We start from the raw sequence: 24010 nt of genomic DNA, 5'->3' as shown, positions 1-24010 counted from the left end.
AGAATGCATTGGAGGTGAGAAGATAATGACCTAAAGTTCATTTTTGGGTGAACTGTTCCTTAAGGTGAGATTGGGCCATCTAAATTATTTCAAAGCTTTACATAAAAAGAAAATAATTTGTCTAATAATATGTCTAATCTACAGGATACTTGCCTGTAAAATACCTGTCTCAAAGTGACTGGTGTAAATATTCAAGCAGAATCTATAAGCAAACAGCAGCTGTGTTTTTTTTTTTTAAAAAAAGAAAAAAGAAAAAAGAAAAAAAAAAGTCCACTGTGGGCCAGAAATAGAAATGATCTGTTGTAACAGCAGTTGAAAATTATGTGCACAGCCTTTAATTGACAGTCGCTGTTTTATAATGTTTTATATGTTTTATAATAGTATAAAAAAATCAAACACCATAAAGAAAGTGAATATAGGGGAGGGCAACTACATCGTTATTACCCAATATTTTTAGGAGTGTGTTGCTTTTTGTATGATCTTTATTGTTTGTACCTCTGTATATATATATATATATATATATTGGGTGGGGACAGATTAAGAATAACCTTATACATGCGTCATGTGTTAACAGCTGAAATGCAATAAACCATTTTACTCAGCTCATGGTGTTGTTCCACTGTGCTCAAGCGAAGGGAGTCTTTCCATGACAGCTCTGCCAGCCAAAAGGGCAGTTTCCACCCTCTTTTTATTAGGCGTTCAGATGCCCATGAACAAATATGACTCGAGATATAATGATAGTAGTGTTCAGTGAATTCTTATTCATTTTTTCTTTACATGATTGCCTGCATTTTTCAGTCTGTAACATAAATGCGGACACTGTCTTTGGTAAGCTGTGCTTTGATTGGGTGTGTTTTGTATGTTCTGTATGTTCTCCATAGAACACTGATACAGGAGGCTCAGAACACAGACAGCACTGCTTTATCTTTACAGTATTTTATCTCAAACTGTACTTCATTTAGCATAGACAGTTAAATATTTAAATGTTCTGTGTATTTTTCTTACAAGGGTGTAGTAGTTATAACCTTAAATCTGAGTCAGTGTTTATCATCAGTGCATCACAGCTCTCTACAGTTTGGCGCTTAGGCATGGGTCTTAATCATCCACCGCAATTCACTGTATTATAGTCTATCTTTGTGTTGATGTCGCTATTGTTACTTTAATATATTTTTAATATACATTTATATATTTCCATTTTTATATACCCGACATAGTTTATTGTTTTTCATTGTTCCATTCATTTTAATTCTTGTTCTTGCCTATAAACTTCTAATACTACATTTTGATAGTGTACAAGTTCTAATGGCCCACAAAAACCATTGATACTGCTGCTACACGTAACGTACCACATAAAAGTAAACCCGCTCTTAAAAATAAAAGCAGTTATCATTCATGCTGAGTGGGTTCTCGCCAAAATACAAACACGTCATTAGAATCTAATCAGCTTCCCCTGGACAAACTGGATAAAGATTCAAAATGTATCCAGTGCCATATGTTTTCTCTATCTAAGCCTGCTGTCTGTCTATACATAGAATATGATCGCTTTATTTCTCCAGTCGTGACTCAGCAGTCCTCGTGTCTAAAGAAAGCAGTGGTGCACAGCTCCTCCAACAGGTATTTTGCCACTGACATAAGGGTTGGAAGCACTAGATGGAACATTACAGTCACATAGGGGTTCCCCTTATATCAGCTGAGCACAGGACCTCACCATTACCCAGCGATATAGGGGACACCAGAGGGAAATCGGACCCAGTTCAGATAATTACATCTGAATATATAGGCAAAGGGGGAATATTCTAGACGTTTATAGTTACATGTCAGGAGTTCATTACAGCTTACCGGTGCGGTTTCAGAATATTTTAGTTTGGACTGAGCACCCCCCGCAAATCACGGAACGTGGATTGTTCTTAAAATGGCGGCGGTGTCTGTCAGTGTGGAGTGAAACTTTCCTATTTTTATTTTTAAAAATTGTCCTTTTCTAACGTATTTTGTCGACAGCGGTCCTCTGTTTGTGAAAATAATTAGTATTGGAACACAGAGACGTTTGGCACTGATCACCACGAGCGACTGAAGTCATTCAGGGCTCCGTTTTTGATCGCCAAATCGTTGGGCTTCCCTCGAAGTTGACGGTGGCTAAGTGCCTGACATTGCGATCATACCGACTGTTGTTGTCATCAGATTGCTCAACGCGGAACCGTCAGTGAAATCGGATTTCTACCGAACAGCTATCTAGCTTGTAAGTCAAAGTGCGTCGAATACGACAAGGCGCCTTTTCGTTCCGCTGGATACCTTCAGGGCAGGTCGGAGATACTGAGGACGTGTCACGTCACCTGTCAGTTGAAATAAATAGGTGGTGTTGGATGTCACCACGAGTCAGTGTCAGGCAGAATTTGGTTTGCTAGCAACGTGTAAGTACCAGTTCATTTCCACCTCCTTTCTTGGTTCACTGTCACTAGTGTTCGTCTGAACAGCTTGTTCTGTTTTGTGGCCTACACTCACTTACCTCGGTAATATGACTTTAATATAGCTAGCTAGCTATTACCCCGCTGTGTGTAAAAATAATATATTCTAAACGTGTTATTATCATTATCATTATTATTACTGTTGATTAAAAATGCGAACATTGTCTTGTACCACGAACATTTTTTAAAAAGAGTTGCTGTGGTTGACATGTTTTTTTGTCTCGTGTTGTCAACAATAGCTTGATTAGTCAGTGGCTAATAATTATAAACTTAAGGTTAGTAACACTAAAATTGAAAAGGTAGGCCTCTAATAGTCAGTTTCTGTTTCCAAACATTGTTTGTAACTCTTTTTTCCTGGTTCCAACATGACGGGCAGCCGTCCTGGCAAATCAAATGGAGAAGCTCCAGGACTTGAGCCAATCAGAGCTGCAGGAGCTACTGGACACCCCAGAGAGGGTGGAGTCTATGGCCCTGGAGTCTGACGAGGTAAAAATGATGCCTCACTTTCCATTTGGCTTACATTTCTTGAAAGGCAGCATTTTCTGACTGAAGAATAAGAGACCTTTGAGAGAATGTATGGGTTTGATTTAAAAGTGTTTAAAGCCTGTAGGGAGTTTGTTTCTGAGCCCTTCACTGAACACTGTTGTGCTTCTGAAATGTATGGTTAGTTTAATGTTTAAAATCCCATACTGACTCAACAGTTTGGATGGGTGTAAGTGAGAAAATGACAGTCTCTGTCCCCAGCAACAACTGAAGAGACCTTTTGGTGGCCAACTGTACAAAACTCAAATTCATTTTTAAATATTATTGTACTGGGCAGCTCCCATCAATTTAAATGTGTCTGTAGCTCCTGCTTCTTCTATACCTTTCCAGGATCCATTTATATATGTGACAGTTCAGTTAGCCATGTATAATCCAAAATCATGACCAAAATCTACATGAATAAAAATGAGAAAATAATTTAATGCTGTTAAGATAACTGATAGTTTCACATTTTTGTATTTTGAAAATAAGTAAATAACCTGAAGTTTATGTACACCTGAGAGTGAGAAAGGCAAATTACATTCATGTTGTTTTCCTGCAAAAAATATCCACGCTGATGATAACATGTTTGGCTCTCAAGTCCATACTGCATTGTAGTATGTTGTATGATTGACTCTATATTATGTAAATATATATATATATATATATATATAATATGTATAATCCCATAATTTGAATTTGTGATAAATAACTGATAATTGTATAATTTATTTGCCCAGTATACAAATGCAGTGCATCCCTAGATTAAACTGTTTTAACTAATAATAAATGTCCATTGTCAGTTTGGTTCAGGTCTTTATTGTCACATAATGGACCAATCTTTTTGGGACAGGACTTCCTTAACACACACACACACACACATTTACAAAACAGCAAATCTGTGAGCATTAGAGCGCTCTTGTTATAAGTTTAATGTTGTCGGCATCCTGCAAACATTAAACTTTAACAGAAATTTGATATTTACTCTTTCTTGCACATCATTTAATCAAACCTCAGTTTCTTGCAAAAGTAAGTACTAAGGTGCACATACCTCTTCAAACTTTCCACTTCCTGCTTTTTATCTCCAGTTACTAGAGCTCAAAGTGATTATCTATTTTGTTTGACCTTGGGTTTAAAAACATGACACTATTATATTTATAAAACAATGAAGTATAGAGATGCAGCAAATTCTTGCATTGGAGAGCTGCTAATTGAACTGTTGTTTTTTTAAATAAGCAGTTCAAAGATGATTGCAGTTGTTCTTAATTAATTTTAATTTGGTCAACTAGAACTAAGCTTGCCACAACAAGACTGGTGAGTGGCTGCACATTGTGAGCTGTGGAAACAGAGCTACGACAGCAAAGAGTAACTCATTAACAGTTGGCTGGTATAGTTCCTGGACATTATGAAAGGTTGGGTGGCAGTTAAACGATTAGAAGTGGCTACAGACATACAGAGCATTATAAAGTGGACAGTATCCTCTGCCACAGCTGCTTGGTTTTGAATAGCTTCAGAAAGCCCCTTCTACTCGCTTCTCTCTTATGTCAGATTTGTGGCAGGATGTATCCAACCATGTCTGCAAGTCTGTGAAAGCAACACTCTTACATCACATTCACTTTACTCAGATTGTGTGAATGTGCTGTGTGGAACTAAGAAAGGAGCCAAACTTTATTATTATTATTGTTGTTATTATTATTACACTATCTCTGATGGAGTGTACCTCGACTCTAACCCTTTTTCACACATGAACCTCAATAGCTTAAAAGTAGTGTGAATTTAACACACTGGCCTTATGTCTGATTAAGAACTAGAGCATTTTATGCAGGAGTCACAGCAGCAGTCAGTTATGTAACATTTTACACTTCCAACACAGCCTGAGTCTGTATGGAATGTTGTGACATTAATGTAGTCAAGTCAAGTCAAGTCAACTTTATTTGTATAGCCCATTTTTACAAGCAGTTTGTCTCACTAGTCTGTCTGACTAGATCAGCACATGGTTATATAGGCATAGAGAGAAATGAATAAGGCCTTGTTTGCTTTTTTTACTAGAAAATTATCACTCAAGTCTCTTTTGCTTTATTGGGTTTCACAAACTAGGAGACACTCTGAAGCATATTTTGAAGTGTTTGCAATCATGTCAGAAAAACTGCTTCTCGTGCATAACCCATATCATTTTCACATATTCTGTATTTCAACCTGTGAACCTGTAGTTTATGCACTGCTGAGAGGAAGAAAAGCTGAGATGTAGTGAGCAAAGATGGATAATTTAATATTCCATAGTTCCAATAAGATTTGTTGTGTTATAACTTGCAGACTTTCTCTCTCCTCTCTGATTTCTTGTAAAACATGTATAATAAATTACAATTATGTTGTTCTTTGAAACTGTAAAAAACATCCACAGCTGCAATGACATGTTTGGTACTTGTTCTTTTGCTCCTCTTCCTCCTCCCCCTCCTTCTTCTTCTTCTTCTTTTTTTCTTCTTCACATGTATTGCACTTTGACTTGTGATTTCATCTTATAAAGTGAAGCAACACTGTGGAGCGTTTATTGTTGTCACATTAGTCAGCCATGCTCATCTCTATAAAGGTGACACACTGTTACGTTGATGTGACAGGTCCTGGTAAATGTCACGTTTATGTAGATATGCAGCCTTTGTCTGCAATAATAAAGGTTAATGCATTTAGGAATGGATAAGCAGAACCAAGATTTAATTTTTTTTTCATGCCCAATTCTTGGCATTTTTTGGTTAGAATTTGAAACTGAATTTCGATTTCCAACCCTAAGCCTAACTATATAAATTTATGAACATCCAGTACAATATTTTACATAAAATCTGTGCACTGAGGAGAATCCCAACTTAATATCTTCACAATTTATAAGAGAGTATTAGGTTACTCAGACTGACAAGTGGTGTGACAACAGCTGTGAGGTAGTTATTCTAATCTAATCTGATCTAATGTGCATTTTTGGTTTCTCTGATTCTCTGGTTTCTGACAACAATCCTCACCCTTCATCTTATTACTGTCCAGCTCACTACAGCTGTGACACCTCCACCTCATGCGCACTGGGTGCCAAATGTCACCGAGCATTGTCACTTTCTCTTTAACATCCTGTCATGTCTGAATGAAGTCGTGAGGAACATTTATGTAACAGACACCTACTGTATGTCTGAGTGACCAGAAGCCATCACATGAACAAGTAGCCAAAATCTGCTGTGCATGTTTGAAGAGGGCTGTACAGATGCTTACTCCTGTGATCAGGCTAATACCTTACATTGAGAGGAGACTGAAAGCAGTGTTCAAATAATTCGATCTTTTCTAAGGTTTCTAATTTGAAGACACCCTTTATCGCTTCTTGAGCTTCACTGAGCCCTCTATGACTGGACATCATTTGAAATTCTCTTACCTTATTGTGAGAAATATAGTTTTCTATACATCCTAACCTTTTTCTTTAAACATAAAGCAAGTCTAGAACTGGCAAAGTTAGTTTAAATCAGGAACTATTTAATCAGAAAACAAGTAAACCATCTGACCAGCTAGCTTTTGGCACTTCACAGTTTGTGATACTTGGTGATAGTGACAAATTTAAGCAAGCCATAATACCCTACTGAATGATGTTTGCACTATGCAATCTGATGACTGTATTTCCCCCTTCAGATCCAGAACATTCAGCTGGAGAGAGAGATGGCGCTGGCATCAAATCGCAGCCTGGCCGAGCAAAACCTGGACATGAAGCCTCGTCTGGAGTCACAGAAGGAAGTGCTGGTGGAGCGATATTCTCAGCTAGAGGCCATCAGGGAAACTTACAGAAAACACTGCTCCTTAAGAGGTATGGGGGGAAGGATTCCCAACTTGTTTACATGCAAATAGACTGACAAAGGAGTTGAGGCAGTAAGGCAGTAAGTTAACAGTGCAAACAGCTGCTGAATTACAGGCACTTTTCAACCTGGCCAATAAAAGCATCATCTATGTAATCACAATCATCATCCACAATCCAGATTGTGATCTTATTTCCTTTATCATGAAATGCCCCGTACACTATAGTCAGACCTGAAATATCCTATAAATTTCTCCATTGCACCATTAAAATGCAGTATGTAGCTTGGCAGAATTGCATTCTGATGTGGTGAGGCTGCAGTCAGTTCAGGCACATACATCAGCTTTTTCGCAAGTATTGGTGCTCTGCATTAGATATGGGGAAAAATCATCATCGGTTGTGATGCTCTGTGATGATTCATCATTGATACATTTATTTGCAATAATGTATTATCTTAAAACTTCTTTTACACATACTAAGTAGATTAAGACAAAGAGATAATAACAAAAGATAACCGTCCAGTTATCTTCTGTTGTGTTTATAATAGAACTATGACATGATTTGCATGCAAGTCAACAAGCAAGGAAAAACAAGGTGGAGCCTTGTCATATTGATTGGTTGTCTGTAGGAAAAACCAGTATCAGCTCTTGATGATGTAATGGTGATGGCTTTCTAATAATCATTTGTAGAAGTAGTATGGTTGATTTTTTACTACCTTGGATATTGGTGAAGTGCACAGAGACTTATATATACATGTGAAACAGTCAGCCGCTAAATCTATCAAATATTGAAGTGAATCTGCTTTTTTGCCATCTTATGTCTTTGTCATGGAATTCGTTTTAGGATTTTTGGACTAAAACAAAATAAGCAGTTTGAATCACATTGAGTTTTAATAACTTGTGACTGATGTGTCTTCATTTAATCATGTAAATAGGAAAAGATTAACGAGGCACTGTAACACTAATCAATCAGTTTAAGAAATAAACATTAGTAGCAGTTAGCATCACTGATGGGTGTGGTCAGAAGTGTGCTCGGTTGTTATTGTAATGCTGCATTCAATTTGTACTTCTGAGTTTTGTTTTTTATTTTATTTACTTTATTAATCCCAAGCTGGGAAATTACTTCTCTGCATTTAACCCATCACTGACTGAAACACACACATGCAACATGCAGTTTTTAGCGCTTATGTCTTTTTTGTGTCTGGTTTAGTAGGCCATATACACAATACTGTCTTACTGCTGTATATTGCCATAAAGCTATGGTCTTGTTAGGCGTGAAATACAGCGTAATGTGTTGTTTATCAGCTGGTGCTGCTTGTAACCGGTTCATGTTGCTATCACAACAATGGCTGAATAACGTTACGAACGAGCTGCCAGCTTGGTTTTTAATGGATGCGATGTCACTCCGAGTCCAGAGCTATGACTTACGAGTACAAATTGAATGCAGGGTAAGCACACCTAACAGTGATGTCACGTTATACTGACCACATTCTTACCTCACAAGTTAACACACAACGGGTTAACTGCTAAGAAACTCTATAAATGCCCGTGTGTCCAACAGTCCAACATTTGTTTTTCATCTTGCCCAGAAACAAGTTTGACTACTGAAACAAAATATTCAACAATTCACAGCTAAAATAGTTTGTTTAAAAAATCTCCATATTTATGGAATGGTTGTTGTTCCAGAGATAGACGTAGCCTTTTAAACAAATGTGTCAGTGTATGACATGGTGTGTATGTGTCCTCCTTTGTGAACAGAACTGTTTTTTCCTGTGCTCCACTGGGATGTATTTATCTCTCTCTCTCTTTCTCTTTCTCTGTCTTTACTTCTTTACCCCCCCCTCCAGATGGGATGGTGGGTCAGGTGTCTCCAGAGGCATTGTTTGCCAGACTACAGACCGAGGGCAGCAAAACAGAGGCAGAGTCAGAGGTCAGAATTTAACTGCTTTTTTAAAATCTAAACACACACACGGACACACACGCACAATAACCAGATTATATTTCGGTCACTTTGGAATGAGTGTTTCAAAGATATAGTATCTTACATAAAAATGTCAAGGTAAAGAGGTGTTTCATTTGGTCACATTTGGTTATATATGTGGGTGTGTGTGTGTGTATGTGTGTATATATATATTTGTGTGTATATATATATATATATATATCTTTGCCGGGCCTTTACTACAAATACATTCAGCTGCTGCTTGTTTGTTGTTCTTTCTGCCTTCAGTCTTGGCTTCAGTAAGTGAAAAACATGCTCTTTTGGGTTGAGGAAGCCAAATTAATAAATAGGAAATAACAGTCTCTTAGGAATTAATGAAGCGAGCAGTGACTGTTATGAAACCAGCTATTATCACAAATATGTTCACAATAACCACAGACAACGATGATTTAAATTCTAACAGGATTTATTAACATTGCAACAATCATCAGAAGATAAGTATTACTTTGTGCTAAATACTATTATAATCCAACTTTATCTACACACATTAATTACTAACTATGATGGGTAAACACAGGTACAGCGCTGAGGATATATCTGTATATGCAGTGACGGGCCGTGCATTTGGTACCTGGGCCTTCAGTGGGGACACACCTGACTTAGTCCAACTCTTGACACAACCACTATCACGTCACAATTATAAATAAAAAACATCGATACTATCCAAAAACGCAATATGGCAAGAGAGAAGAATTTTGCGTGTTGAGGACAATTACCATTATTAATACAACAAGAAACACAGTTAAGATGACTCCATACCTACACTACAACCGCAACTGTGCCATGTGTCAAGATGGGTTGGCGTCGCTGACGCAGAAATGTACTGAACCCCGATGCAGAGTCAAAAAGGCTGGCAGGCAGGCAAGGCAGAGGTCCAAGCAACAGTCTTTATTTAATAATAACAAAAATCAACTCAGAAAGGCACACTCTCACCATGGCAGAAGAACAACAAAAAACTGTGGCAAAAACTCCTGGCAAAAAGCATAGCAAAAGTTCCTGGCATATCATGGGTAAAACGCAGACGCACTGACACAGGTGACTGGGAAGACAAGGATTAAATAGACAAGACAATGAGACACAGGTGACACACATCAGGAGGGAGAAAGCAATCAGGAAAACTAAAAGCAAAGCTACATGGAAACAGGACACACAGGGAAAGTGACGCTTTTCAAAATAAAACAGGACATGACAAAAACCTTGAACATAATACATGGAAACACAAGACACACATGGAACATGACACATGGACTCAAAAAATCAAAAACAAAGCATAACGAAAAACACCAGGCATGACACCATGTACATCTTCCAGAGCAGTTCAGAACTGCTGGTCGCACTTGGCTGTGACTTTTGCTCTGATCGACCAATCAGAGGTTCTGATGGCCACTGGACAGACTAGACTGACATGGCAACACATAGAGGCTGAAATCTGGTTGGACAAAAATCGAACATCCACATACATGTACTGGAAGCGGTGCAGCGAGAGAAATGCTACTAAATGCTGAAGAGAATAAACTGTTGGAAATAAATGAATACAAATTCATGGAACAAATATTAGAATTTAGGTTGTAAATGTAGTTCAGTGCTTCTGATAGTGTTTAGGCCAGCCACTGTATATACTGTATGTATATACACATGTGTGCATATGCATACATAGGTGTACAGGTTAGGGAGCGTGTATGTGTGTGCTTGTGGACGCACGCGTGGAGGGGAGAGGGAAAGAGGGAAAATGGCGATAGAATCACGTGAGTGACATATCAGTAAGAGCCAAGATGGTGGCAGAGTGACGCGCGGAGTGTTCTCCTTAGAGCCAAGATGGCGGGTGGCCACGGGGCGTGGCTTACGTGGCAAACAAAGGGGCAAGACCCTCGAGTGTCACGTGTTCCGTAAGAAGGTTCGTTCAAATTCAGATTTACATCTAGCTGTCAATCATGGGGGTTGGGGCGCTGTTTTTATAGCAGTCAGCCTACTCTGGCTCAGGCTTTTGGAGAGACATGTAGGCCTCTCTGTTGTTATCCTGAACACATGGCTATAGATCCCAACAACACCACTGATGCAGTTCCAGTGGCAGCCATATCTGCCCATGCATCACTTCCTATGATTCTGGTACAAGTACAAGCACTGGGCAGGCTTTTTTAAGGTATTTTTTGTCAAAGTCTAATCTGGCTTGTCTGTTCTTGAGCCTTACCAATGGTTTCCACCTTGTTGTGAAGCCTCTCTATTTACATTCATGAAGCCGTCTCTGTAGACTGTAGACTTTGACAATGACATGCCCGCTTCCTAGAGAGTGTTTGACTTGGCTAGATGTTGTTAAAGGGTTTTTCTTCACCAATGACAGTATTCTGCAGTCATCCACTTTAGAATGTTCCAAACTGTTATTTTGGCCCCTCCCAATGGTTCTGATATCTCTCTGATGGGTTTATTTATTTGTTTGGGTTTTTCTGCCTAATTATGGCCTCTTTCTCTTGCACAAACACCTCTTTGGACCTAATGTTGAGTGTTTCAGTGAACAGCTACAAAATGGTTCAGTGGAGAAAATCCTGTTCATTCTCCCACCTTCTGCCTCTCGTGTGTAGGTGGGCAGCCAGAGCTGTGAGTCTTTGTTTGGTAGTCTCCAGGGCCTCAGTTATAGAGTTGTTCTTAGGTGTCCAGCTTTGTCATGATCTTCAATCGCAGGTCAGCTGCCCTTGTGCTAAGGGAATCTGTGTCTGTTGTTGGGACTTGGTACCCAATCTCGGAGCGTGGGGATGACGATATCTCCGCTCTGACCCGTTGTCCTGGCTACCCTTTGCAATACCACATCAATCTCTAGGTATGATAGCAGTTGCCATTTGCATATATTGGAACAGTGAGCTTGAAGTTGTGTCTTGATGTTGGGTTCCGAAGCATTCATATTTCCCACAGCCTCTGCATACAACCCCTCTCACAGGGGTTGCTCGTATGTAGCACTGCAGTGGTTGCCCAACACCTGGTGTGGACCATGTTGACAGAAAAACCCACACCCATTCACCCACTAACATCTTTGTCTTCAGTGGGAAAGAGTACAGTTGACTTTCACTCCTGAATGAAATGACTACGCAGTAGTCACGGGTATTTACAGCTCCTTGTCTGACTGGCTGTGAGGGATACCTGACAGAAAGAAAGAAAGAAAGAGAAAGGCAAACTTGTCTACTGGTAATGGGAAAGGAGTCAGTCAGTCTATTCCAGTGGTTTTCCTGTGTTAAAAAAACCTGCCTATACGTACTAATTTTTGTGTAAAAATGGTATGCATGTGTGAATGGCCTGTCAGTTACCGGTCAATCAGAGTAGTTTCTAGTTAGATGCACTTATTTTGAGAAGCTCTGAGAAGTTTAGTATTTGCAATAGTGTGAAGAACTGATCAACATCACTGTTACCAGTTGTGTATTTCTGTCTGCAGGCTCTAGCTGATCAGTTTCTGGAGGGCTCTCTGACATTGGACTCCTTCCTCGACGGCTTCCTCTCTCTGCGATCCCTCGCTCACAAACGACGGGTGCGGATAGAGAAGCTCCAGGAGATCTTGCGACAGAGGAGCGAGGGCAATCCCACCGCCATGACATCATCAGCAGCTATCAGCCAGGACTCCACCGCCACGCCCTCACCATGGAATCAGCAGACAACAACGGCAACAACGACAAATCAGCAACAGCCGAACTCCAAACCTCAGACCTCCAGCTACCAAAACCCCACGCAGCCAGTGTCCTCATCGGCAGGGGGCTCCTCTGGCCTTCCTTACAGCCCGTACCCTGTCACTCCCCCCAACCCTACTCCTGCAGCGCCCTCTGGCCCTACTAATCCCCCATCACAGTTCCCTCCATACCCAGGTTCTGGCTCACCATTCACCCCAGCAGGGAGCTACCCTGGCCCCAGGCCTGCTTTTGGGCCTCCTGCTCCTGCTTCCTGTCCTTACCCCACCCAGCCATCCTTCCCTGCCCCACACCCGGGCTCAGCATTTGGCCAGTACACCCCTAGCCACCCTCAAAGGGGCCCAACACCCTATCCAGCCTCTTACAGCTACGGCGGCTACAGCTACCCAGCTGGTCCCACCTATTCCAATTCTCAGTCACCAACAGGAAGACCCATGTACAGACCTGGATATGGAGTTCCACAGCCGTACTCCTGAAAGCACTACTGCTCAGTTCTTCTCACTTCTTCCCTTCTTTGCTGTCTCACTCTTCTCTCTCCCTGATCTCCAGCCTCATCACCCCAATACCCACTCCTCTTCTCTTTTTACCTTTTCTATACTCCCTCTTTCCTTTCCTTTCATGCTCCCAGATTCAAGAGGTCTCTTGCTTTACTTATCTTTGTTGCACTATTTCTCTCTTTCTCTAATAATCAGTCTGTTGATCTCTCAGCCTTTCTCTCTCTCCTTTTCCCTTTGTCACCCAACAGCCCACCAACTCCCCCATATTAGTCTCAGGTTGTTGCGTTGTATTTAAGTGTTAAAGCACCTGTATCTTCATATGCTCACTGTCCTCTCTCTCCATTGCTCCCTGCCTCCTCCTCCTCTTCCATTTCAGGTGTGTGTGTGTGTGTGTGTGTTGCTATTTGGCAATCAGAAAGTCCTCAAAAACACAAAAGTGCACTCCCCCTTTTGACAAATACAAAATCTTTGTAACACTACATCAGTGTCCAGTAGCTAGCTGACCAGAATCCGTTTGATTGACATTATTATTCATGAGCACCGTCTGCAGTGATTAAACAACTCGTAATGGAAGGTTTATGTCCCGGGCTAGTTTATTCATCTAAGTAATAATTAAATTGGAAAAGTGGATGGCTGTTATAACATCTGACTCTCATATTAAGTTCAGTTAAGATGCAGGGTTTCTCAGCTGTAGCTCTTCCATACACTTGCTTTCTCCAAACATAAATGTACTAAGAGTAGCAGGTGCATTTCATTATGCACAACAAAGTGTGGAAAGTGGGCAGAAGAATCACCAGTAGCTCTAGAAACCAGTCACCCTTCAGTTTCTTCAACCAAAGAACCTTGTGACATTGACAGTGCTTTGTTTTTTTCCCTTTAATTTAACATTGAAAGAGGAAGTTAGCTGCAGCTGTGTGTCAGCAGCTGTGTTTCCCTTTTCCCCCCTGTAAGGTCAAACCAGGAAGTGGTGATGCAGCAGTTACTCACAGTTGGGAACAACCAACTGCTGTTCTTTTCTGTTATTATTATTTTGGTATTTTGTCCTCTGAATAGTTAATGATTTTTAGATGAACTAACAAAAATGTATGACAATAAGTCACATATCAGCCTGGTGCCAGGACTACACAAGCTCTGAGCAAGAAAATAATTTGAGAGGCCAAACAGCCCCAGCTACAGTTTTGGAACTGACCCAAAGGCTTTCTTAGACTTGTGTTTTATACAGCAGTGCTAGTCCTACTTTTAGATTCCTTTGTTTTCTTTAAATATAAATAGAAGCAAAAGTTTAAAGCTGCTTCATTAATTGATTTTTTTGGCCACTTCAGGGTGCTAGAAAATGTATTCCACCATAACAGCATAGACATACTATGACCTTGTAAAAGTGATATTAACAAACATTTGTGGATTCCCATATCCAGAACATTATTAGCATTAATTTGGTTAGTCTCTTTGTTTGGTCTTGGTTGGTCTCCACTCCTGAGAAAGATATTTTGTTCTTAAGCCCCAAAATGCTCAAATTTGATGAGAATACAGTTTAGTTAGAAAACCTACAGGATGAGATAAAAGCAGGACTGCCACTACTAATTATTTTCAGGATTAACTGATTAATCATTTAGTCCATTAAATGTCAGTAAATTCAGGAAAAAAAAATGCTCATCACATTTTCACAAAGTGTCTTCAAATTGCATCTTTTCGCCAACCAACAGTCCAAAAGTCCAAATACTGATTACATTTAAGAAACTGGAGCAATTGACATTTTGACATTTTTGCTTTAAAAATGACCTAAACTAGTAACTGATTATTAAAATAGTTGACTAATGGTTGCAGCTCTAGGCTTTTATGTTGAAGGGAACTGCAGACCTTGATAATATTTCTCTGTTTGTCATTGTGAACAACATCTTTCACATTACACAGCCATCTGATTAACTGTTATGTAAATATAAATATTATATAATAATAATGATTAGTGCATCTTTAAGAAATGGATGAGTCTTTAAAAAATTTTCTTTCCTGTATATAGTAAATTCAGTTCAATTTTAATGCCTTCCCCAAGGCACGTTTCCATTTCCTTGTCCCAAATAACAACCTCAGCAGGATATGTCGGGAACTTTCATTTTCAATTGCTAGCAGTCTTTGGTAGCATACAATATTTCCTCAAATTAAAAGGCTGTAAAGGCTTCCTCCAAATAAAGGCCAGGGGAAAATCCTAGTTCCTGTTATACATGGAATGTACATACCATGTACCATCTACTATCTGTATTATCTACTTTAATTTAATAAATTCAGCAGTATAAACATGCTGTTTTCAACACATGTAAATGCTGCCTTTCAGTCACTGTAGGTGTGTATGTGTGTTAATGTACCAGCCAAACTATATATTTTGTGTTATTAACAGCATAATACACTAACGAAAATTTTAATAGGGAAAATGGTTCCATATTATGAAGCAAGGGGACTTCATACTAAAATGAAACCAGTCATGCTTAACGGAGAGAATTGGAAATAAAGGCCTGTTGCCATTAAAGGCCTGGTGCCCTCTGCATCAGAGGTAAATAAAAGTCCCTGCCATTATTTGAGGAAATACAGTATCTTACATTTGTAGTTTCATGTATGTAGCTTATTCAACAAATAGCAAAACAAGGCTGAAAGGGAGTTCTACCAGATATTTGTAAAATTCTAGAGAACGTGCTGCTGTGGAAGACAGATGTTTGCCACAGCATACAGCTAGTTAGCTTAAGTGACTAATGTTACAGATTGCCCACTTGTCCAACAAATATAACAACAGTTCTGCATTAAGACTTAAGAACTGTTCAGTCCTAAAGCGTCTTCACATTTTAAATGACTTTGTTTCCTGCTTGTTTGGGACTATTGGCCCAGCAAGTACATAGAGCTTGGCAGATTTATAAACAAATGCAAATCCCCACTGATGAAGGATGGTTTTCTTATACTCTGAGCAAATCAAGTGAAAACGTTTCATTTGGTTTTGAGGTGTGCAGAGAAATCCAGATTATTTAATGTGGATTTAGGGGCAGAGACAGGAGCAGTGTAGTCCTGTAGTAACACCCTGACATGAGACAGTGATACCTGCTGGAATCTCAGTTGTTCACAGACCAGTTTGAATAAACTTAGAAACAAACATGGTTCCAATTCTTTGTTCCCCTTTGTATCCTCCCCAACAACGCTTTTTCACCTCACCTCCTCTCCATCACCCCCCTCTGCCTCCTCCTCCTAGCCCACATCTGCTCTTTTGAACATGAACGATGATTACCAGAAGAAAATAGTTTTATTTCTATACATTCACACCATCATTGAGAATACCTATGGTATGAAGAGTTTAATGGAGCGAAAATACAATGGTTTGCGATCAGCTCTGTGTTAATCAATTCCAATAGTATCATTGAAATTGCATTGTAGGTAACTGATGAAGATAATTTTTGTATTGTTTACAAGTAGATCCCGCCTCTCTAAACAATATGGTGAACATGAAATTGTTACCTTGAGATGTAATATTTCATCAGACTAATCATGTTTAATCTTTTACATCTCCTCTCAGAGCACTTTATTAGTATTGTTTCAAAAGCTACAAAGCAGCTATACAGTCCAGTAAGATTTCCTCCCAGGAGAAAATATCATCAGTCGTGTGAGCAGACTGAAGGGAATTCAGAGGTGCTGTAACAATGTCAGGAAGTCTTTAAAGTGCCAATAGTGTCAAATAGACATGTTGTAAATTCAGAATATTGTTTTAAGATATCACAATATTCTTTTCCTCAGAGAGCCAGGCTGTATCTTAAAGCGACTGAATTGAATCCTAATTGGTTCCAGTCTCTAAAATGCTGTACTGCTATTAAACGAAGCAAGGAAATCGCAGAAAGCACCTCAGGTGGTGTACTGTATAGTAAGGTCATTGAATCAGCCATTAAATTACATTTTAAAAAGTGTATTTGCAGCAAGATGAAGAAGTTAAAAGGTAGTTGTGCTGAAACTGTTAACGGTTGTGTGTGAATGGAGGGCTGTATACTCAACTGTAGAGCATCAACACACAGGTGTTATTCTGTGACACTGCATGTCAGAAACTGTTGCCCAGAGAATCCAAAGGAGAACAATTGAGCCTCAGTAAACATCTTCCAGTGCCCTGTCAGAGCTGGAGATTCATCAGGAGTTGCCGTAGTATGGACCAGCAGCCTATCAGTTTTCTCTTTGTTTTGTTTTGTTTTTTTATTTCTAACCTGGATTTGAGTTTTCATCAACAAGTAGTAGTAACTGATCTTTTGGGCTCAGGTGCATCTACTTTTATTTTCTCCATATTGTTTGCCTGAATGATCCGCATTATAACGTTCATCTACCACATGGAAAGATCTTGGCAGTGCTCCTGGCAGTTATCATATGGGAGAGAAACGATGGGCATCACAATGAAAGTAAGACATAAAGTAAGACATATAGGCATAAAATCATGCATGCACCATTTCCCACACGTAAGATTGTGTTTATAAGACTTCAGAGAAGGTAAACATGTGGTGTAAACATAGCTCATGAAATATTAAGGTGGTTGTTTGTGTTTTCAGTCTACACAACATCCTGTAAAACGACAAAGGCATATTTATAAACTTAATATTTAACCAGCTGCTATTTCTACACCATGTTTACGCCTGCTCTAAAGTCTTTTAAACATAACTTTATGTGTGGACATGGGTGTATTGTTATGTTGGGTCATAGATTACTGATATACTAATTACAATGACAAAAACTGTCATACTCAATCACATGGTAGTTTCCTTGTATATCTACAAACCACTAGCATAACAGCAGTTACTTTGGATGTAAGTCAGGGCCTCTAATTGTACCCTTATAAAGCATTATAAGCATTAACTAATGGCTTTATGAATGGTTAATAGATAACATGTAAGTGCTTCATAGATCAGTTTATCTATGAAACTTTAGAAGTTGTCATCTGAGTACCAGCTCCTCATAAAACCATCAGTCAAGCTGCTAGCCACTTTCAAACTAATGATGAACTCAATCAGCTTGCACAATTAAATCTTAAAACAATCTCTTAGACAGTAAAAAGTTTTCGAATGGTAAATCAGTTGCTAGGAGACATGTTTCCAATAAAAACCAATTAAGTATAAAACAGGAAGTCACGCAAGGACCACAATCTGTATTTGTTACATTATATATTATTATAATTGTAGTATATGTTGTCAAGTTGGGAACTTAAATTGTTCCATTATTCCAACAATGTTCAAAACCTGAGAAGTCTGTAATTTTATTCAAGCTAACGGTGCATGGACAAGGTCAGAGAGGAAGGATGTGTGTGAATAAAACTTAAAAACATTACCTCCTCTGTGAACATCACGTCAGTTAGATTTTTCTCTGCAATGGTGAATGTTGAAATGAACAACTCCTATGATCCGAGGCTATGTACATCTTTTATTTTCGTTGAGAGACCCCTAACAGCAGAAAGTACATACTGCGCGTTTAACTGCCAGTCCTCTTTAAATGTTTGTTTTATTTTTACATACATACATGAAGAGATGTGGATTTCAGGGTTAGTAGTATTCCTGCAGTTTAGTATGACTATAATCTAGCTATTGTCATTAGGTCATTTAATAGCTTTGACGCAGCATTTATGTAATTTGAGGTTAGACTAGGCTACATTTGTGAAATGTAATTTAAAATCTTCCTCGCTGACATCATTACAGCATTTCGGTCAAGCATCTGTTGTGTCATCCATATCCCTTAAACTTTTTTACTTTTTCACCAAAAAACACTTAATATGTTAGGTAACTAAGCAAGAGTTCTTTATGTCATATTTATATTTAACAACATGTATAACCACATTATAAATAAACAGCAGGATAAACATAGGTTAGTTTGATTTTTCGCAACTTGCCAACCCAAAATGTGTTCACATGAATAGCTTATTGCAGATATTTAATACATTAAAATTAAATATCAACATAAATATAATATAAATATTAAATAATTCAGTATCCATTCTAAAGCCATTAGTTACAGTTTATATGTCCTTTATGAAGGGGTTCCTTACTGGAACCCATTCACCCACTATACACTGCCAAAGGTGCTGTCTTTCAGTGTTTTCTAACAGGTAATCAAAGTTGCCGTGTGTGATGATGCATGCTCCAACTGAACTCACTGCTGCTGCCACACGATGGCACAATCTGACAGACTCACGCAGACAGAGTTTGATACATTAGGCGTCAGTCAGTCACGTGCTAAACCTGTATGGGAAGCTGTGTGTCATGGTGACCCTACAGTGAGGACCCATCTAGTATTGTTCTGCTCACAGGATGTGAAGTACATGAAGAGTAAAAGGCCAAGGAAAGAAAGCCTGTTGATGTCCTGTTGCTGGTGTTCACTTCATTCTGTTTACTTCTCTGTCACCTGCATTTTAGTTCAGTCTTACCTTTTAACTGCCACACACTCACGCAGACGTGTGTGTGTGTGTGTGTTTTTCAGATGAAGATACTGTAATACTGAGCATGACAAGCTTTACATATCCACCTTTAAGATATGAATGATTCTAGTTTGTTTGTACTGAGGGCTTTAGTGTTTCACAGGAAGGATGACTAGTAATAGTATTACAGTGTTTTAGAAGAAGCACAAGGGAGATGTTCTAATATAGTCTAGCATTAATATTATCCAGAGGGAAATAACATGGATGGATTTATCTGTTCTTCTGATGCTGATGAATTATATGATGATGATGATGATAATGATGACTGTGGATTGTTAAAGAGCCTTTTTTGTTTTCTGTCTCTTTTTGGGGTTGTGATTAATTAAAGAGAAGTTGATCTGAGTTTAAAAAAGAGTAAAAAAACACCCTGTGTCTTTATTTTCATATGCACAACTGCTCTTCATTTGGTAGTGCGGAGAACAAAATGTACATTTCGGAAATTTAGCATTTAGCTAAATCAGTTATTTCAGTACAGATGCTTTTAATACATGATTTGAGTTAATATAATGTTAGAAAATTATTTTAATAATATAAGTATATCTCTTGCCAAATGAAACACCACACTTAAAACCATGTTTTTTTCTTCTCAGAACAGATTCTTTCCACCCAACATTACACACAGCTATCATGTGACTATCTCTTATATTTCTATATTATGCCATCACTTTTGTCATTTATTGTAAGGATAAAATCAGAGGACAAGTGTAAAAAAAAAAAGTGTGAAGACCAGTGTTTTCCAGATGAACTATGTGTAATAATGATGTGATTCATGCTTGAAGTTTTGCAAAAATGAGATCTAGAATTTGTATTTGAGTGAAACAATGGAATAGTGCTTAGAGTTTAGCAGTAAGGAGTTTTCAGGATTGTACATAATTGAGAATAGCAGTAATGATGTATTTTCAATTGTCAAACTGTGAGCTCCAGTGCGAGCGCTGATCACACCTACTGTATATGCACTTACAATACACAGTCGTACTGTCACCTACACAACATGTCCTTTGATGACACTCAGCCAGCGTGGCGTTTCTGGTTAAAGCGAAACTAGATCTGATTGGCTCGAGGAAGGTCAGGATGGTATGCTCACTGCAGCAAATAGATCCTGATGCATTACGCGGTGTGTCAGATGTTTGTGAATCTTTTAGCCCAAGCGAAGATCTGCTTTATTTTAAGCCCAAGTCAAGGCACTAGATGAGAGGGAGGTGAGATTTTGACTGTCAAAATTACTCATGATCAGCAGTTTAGAATCCAACTCCAAGAACTACAGCGTCTAACACCAAGTATGGTGTGAATGCAAGTTCAAATCCAGGGTTTTATCTCATCTCATCTAGCGGTACCTGCAGCTTACTGTGCTGTGAATGTTCCCATCTTACATACAGGACATGGTCAAACTAAACGCCTCAGTCCATCCACTACGCTCTGCCACAGAGACTCAGCTTGGTACTCCTTCACTGACGAGGGCCCAGCTGCCGTTCAGTGAGGTGACTGTGTGCTGTTTCGGCTCCGTGGAAGAGGCGCCCCGTTGACATCAGGACAGCAGAAACTCTTCTTTTCCACACTGAAAACTTAACAGTCTACAGTTTGTAATTGAAAGGGCATACAGGAAATAATTAACCACAAATGTTTGTTGTAGAGAGCTCACACACTAATCTATGATCTTCCAGCAGACATCAAGCTCAACTGCTGTCTCTTCTTTAGATTCCATATATTCGTTTAGCTTAGCAAGAAAATAGAAATAAATGAATAAAGTGGATAAAACTAGTTCAAATTGTGCCTGTTCAAAATCTGCATATGACCCTGCACATTGCCATGTGACTCTGAGTGTCTTGTATTTTTATGTTTTTCTATTTTCAAGATCATTTATACAACTTCACATGACTGTAGAGAATTTATGGTGTATTTACAAACTGACAAATTGATTTACGTAATAAAAAGAAAAGGCTCAAGTGACAGTTAAAGATGAACATATCTCTCTCTATCTCCTATTACCTGTCATCTCTCCACTGTCAAAATACAATTAAACACAAATCCTTAAGAAACACATGAAAATCATTTAAATATTCCAGCTTTAAATTCTCTGAGAGCATATCGGGTTCAAATAGCCCACGTCCAACATCGGCAAATTCCACTTAGCATAATCAGTGCAGTGAGGCGACCATGTGTGATGTACCTCAGTGAAGGGTCGCCTCACCCAGACCACACAAGCAGACGTCCAGCTGCATCGTGCCCATTCTCACACAGCTTTTCCCTATGGTGTGCATTTCCTCCGACGCTTGCAGGATGAAACAGCAGTCATGCACGCATAAGGCACACTACAGTCAAACGGTGTGTTGCTGAAATGTGAGCACTCATCATGTGGCTTCCTATGCATTGTGTTTCATTTCCAATAACCGTGACGGCACAGATAATCGATAAGAAATTCTCTAAATACAGCATTTACCTTAATGTAAAGACGGAGATTTCTGAGCTGAAAAGCTGATTTAGTGAAGTTTCAAAATAATCTCTGAAAATATTCAGAAACTGAAGCCTGATTTCTTTTTTTCTGGGGAAGGATCCCTGTTATCTGTATTTTAGTAATCTTTTAAGAGTTGAGCGTGACCCAAAGTTGAGTGTCAGCAAATGGGACACACACACACACACACACATACATGTGTACCATGTACATGCCCTCATATTACATTCTAGTTTTCCTCTTTTTTTTCATGAAATATGAAAAACGATACAGTGATTGAACTTTCCTGAACATTTATAAACTTGGGGGGATGTGTCCCCTAAATATATTATTATTATTAATAATAATAAATATATATTATTATTGCTTTTCAAAGTGTTGTCCTTGTTGTTTTCATCTGAGCACACCTGGGCGCCTAAATATTATATTCTGACCTGATTGGGTCTGATTACTTTGAAATGTAGTTAGTTACTGAATACAGTTTACATAATAATCAGCAACATAATCCACTGGTTTGCAAGAACAAAAATGTAATTAACCTGATTTTTTTTTGTTCATTTTGGGTTACATTAGAATCAAACAATGAAAATATTATGCTAAAAAAATGGACACAGCCACAAACAAACATCTGAGTCCTGGTGTTCCGTTTTCTTTTGTTGTTTGCTGTTTGTTGCTGCTGCTTTTTTTTGTTTGTTTGTTTTGTTTTGTTTTTCAACCAAAGACCACATGGAGGACTTTGCAACACAAGAGGAACACTTTGTCTAAATGTTCATCTTCCATTTTCAATCTAAATAAAAACCAATAAAAACTTCTATATGAGTGTTAAAAACAAAGCCATATCATTTAAATCATCATTGACGCTTTGTCCCCTCAATCTGAGATTAGTAATTTATGTTAATATGCAGTCAATCATTCATATTCAAAGTCGTCAACAAAGTTTCATAATTTTAAAAATCAGCAAAATTTATCAAAAATATGGCATCTGTGGCATTGTAAATAGAATCTAAGTCTAAATTTTATCCAAATGTAATCGGGGCTGATTACAGTTAGCTATGTTTTGTTTTCTGATTACATAATCCTGATATTCAAGCGTTACCACCCAACCCTGGAGACACAGCTATAAACAATCGGCAGAATATCTGCCAGTTAACATTAACATTAAGCTATTTCAAACGTTACTTTCAAAGCTTTAATTGACCTGGGTGATATGTGCCTGATTGAACAGTGGCAGCTCCCTCCTTGTGAGAAAGAAGGTGCAGAGCAGAGAGGAGGAGGGGGAGGTGAAAGTCTACGGGGTTTTTGCCGTCTTTACGGCTCCGTAAAGTAGTGGTGGGGGGTGAGAGAAAACGAGAGCAACGGAGGTGATAGAGTAGTGCTGTGTGAGGTTAAACCCGAGATGAGTCAGGAGAAGATATTTTTCCCTTGTAGCAGAACCAAGAGATGATGTGTTTGAAATTCAGAACAGAAATCGCTTCTCATTCGCACTTCAACGTTCGACACACTGAGTAGTACTTGGAAACTTGTCATCTTACAGGGGTAAAGCAATGCATCATGGTACATTAGTTTTAGTTTACATTCTTTGGAATCCACACAACAGCACTTTTCATTCCATTTGTGTGCACTCAAATAAAATGTCTGAAATCATTGTAGCACATTAGGTAGGCTATCAAATAAAGCAACTAAAGTCACCCATTAATGAGTTGCATAACTTCTGTAAACATCTGCAAGTGTTACTGAATGTTGAAACTGCCCAGACACAGATGAACTGTATCATGCATCCATCTCACTGATTTAGTGTTGTTTAGTGTGATTATTAACACACAGCATGTCCAGTCACGGTCACGGTGGTCTGCTCGTGGTCTCCGCTTTGTGCCGATGAAGGTAAGTGAGTAAGATTTTAGCATCTATTTTAGCATGAAAATTAAAAGTTACACAGGATGCTGATACAGGTAAAAAAAAAAAAAACAAAAGAAGAAGAAGAAGAAAAAACGCATCTAAATGCAATGTGTAGAGAAAGACTTTAGGTGAAAGCTGTAGGGTTGAAACACAACGCCTTTACGGTGTTGAGGTAGGATCAGTGTGAAATGTATGATGGATGACTTTCATGGTGGATTCCTCAGTGCTTCCG

At 38.7% G+C, this 24010-nt stretch overlaps 1 protein-coding gene across 1 annotated transcript; it reads left to right on the top strand.

Annotated features, from left to right (window-relative positions):
- The first annotated feature begins 1296 nt into the window (after positions 1-1296).
- On the top strand, positions 1297-18211 carry vps37c (VPS37C subunit of ESCRT-I). The gene is made up of 5 exons (XM_046400412.1): positions 1297-2408; positions 2839-2948; positions 6642-6813; positions 8648-8730; positions 12218-18211. Exons 2-5 carry the CDS (start codon positions 2856-2858, stop codon positions 12938-12940), a joined length of 1071 nt encoding a protein of 356 aa, XP_046256368.1. The 5' UTR covers positions 1297-2408; positions 2839-2855; the 3' UTR covers positions 12941-18211.
- The last annotated feature ends 5799 nt before the right edge of the window (positions 18212-24010 follow it).

This window comes from Scatophagus argus, chromosome 2 (assembly GCF_020382885.2).
Source record: "Scatophagus argus isolate fScaArg1 chromosome 2, fScaArg1.pri, whole genome shotgun sequence".
Lineage (NCBI taxonomy): Eukaryota > Metazoa > Chordata > Actinopteri > Scatophagidae > Scatophagus > Scatophagus argus.
This window is presented reverse-complemented; position numbering and strand designations above follow the sequence as displayed.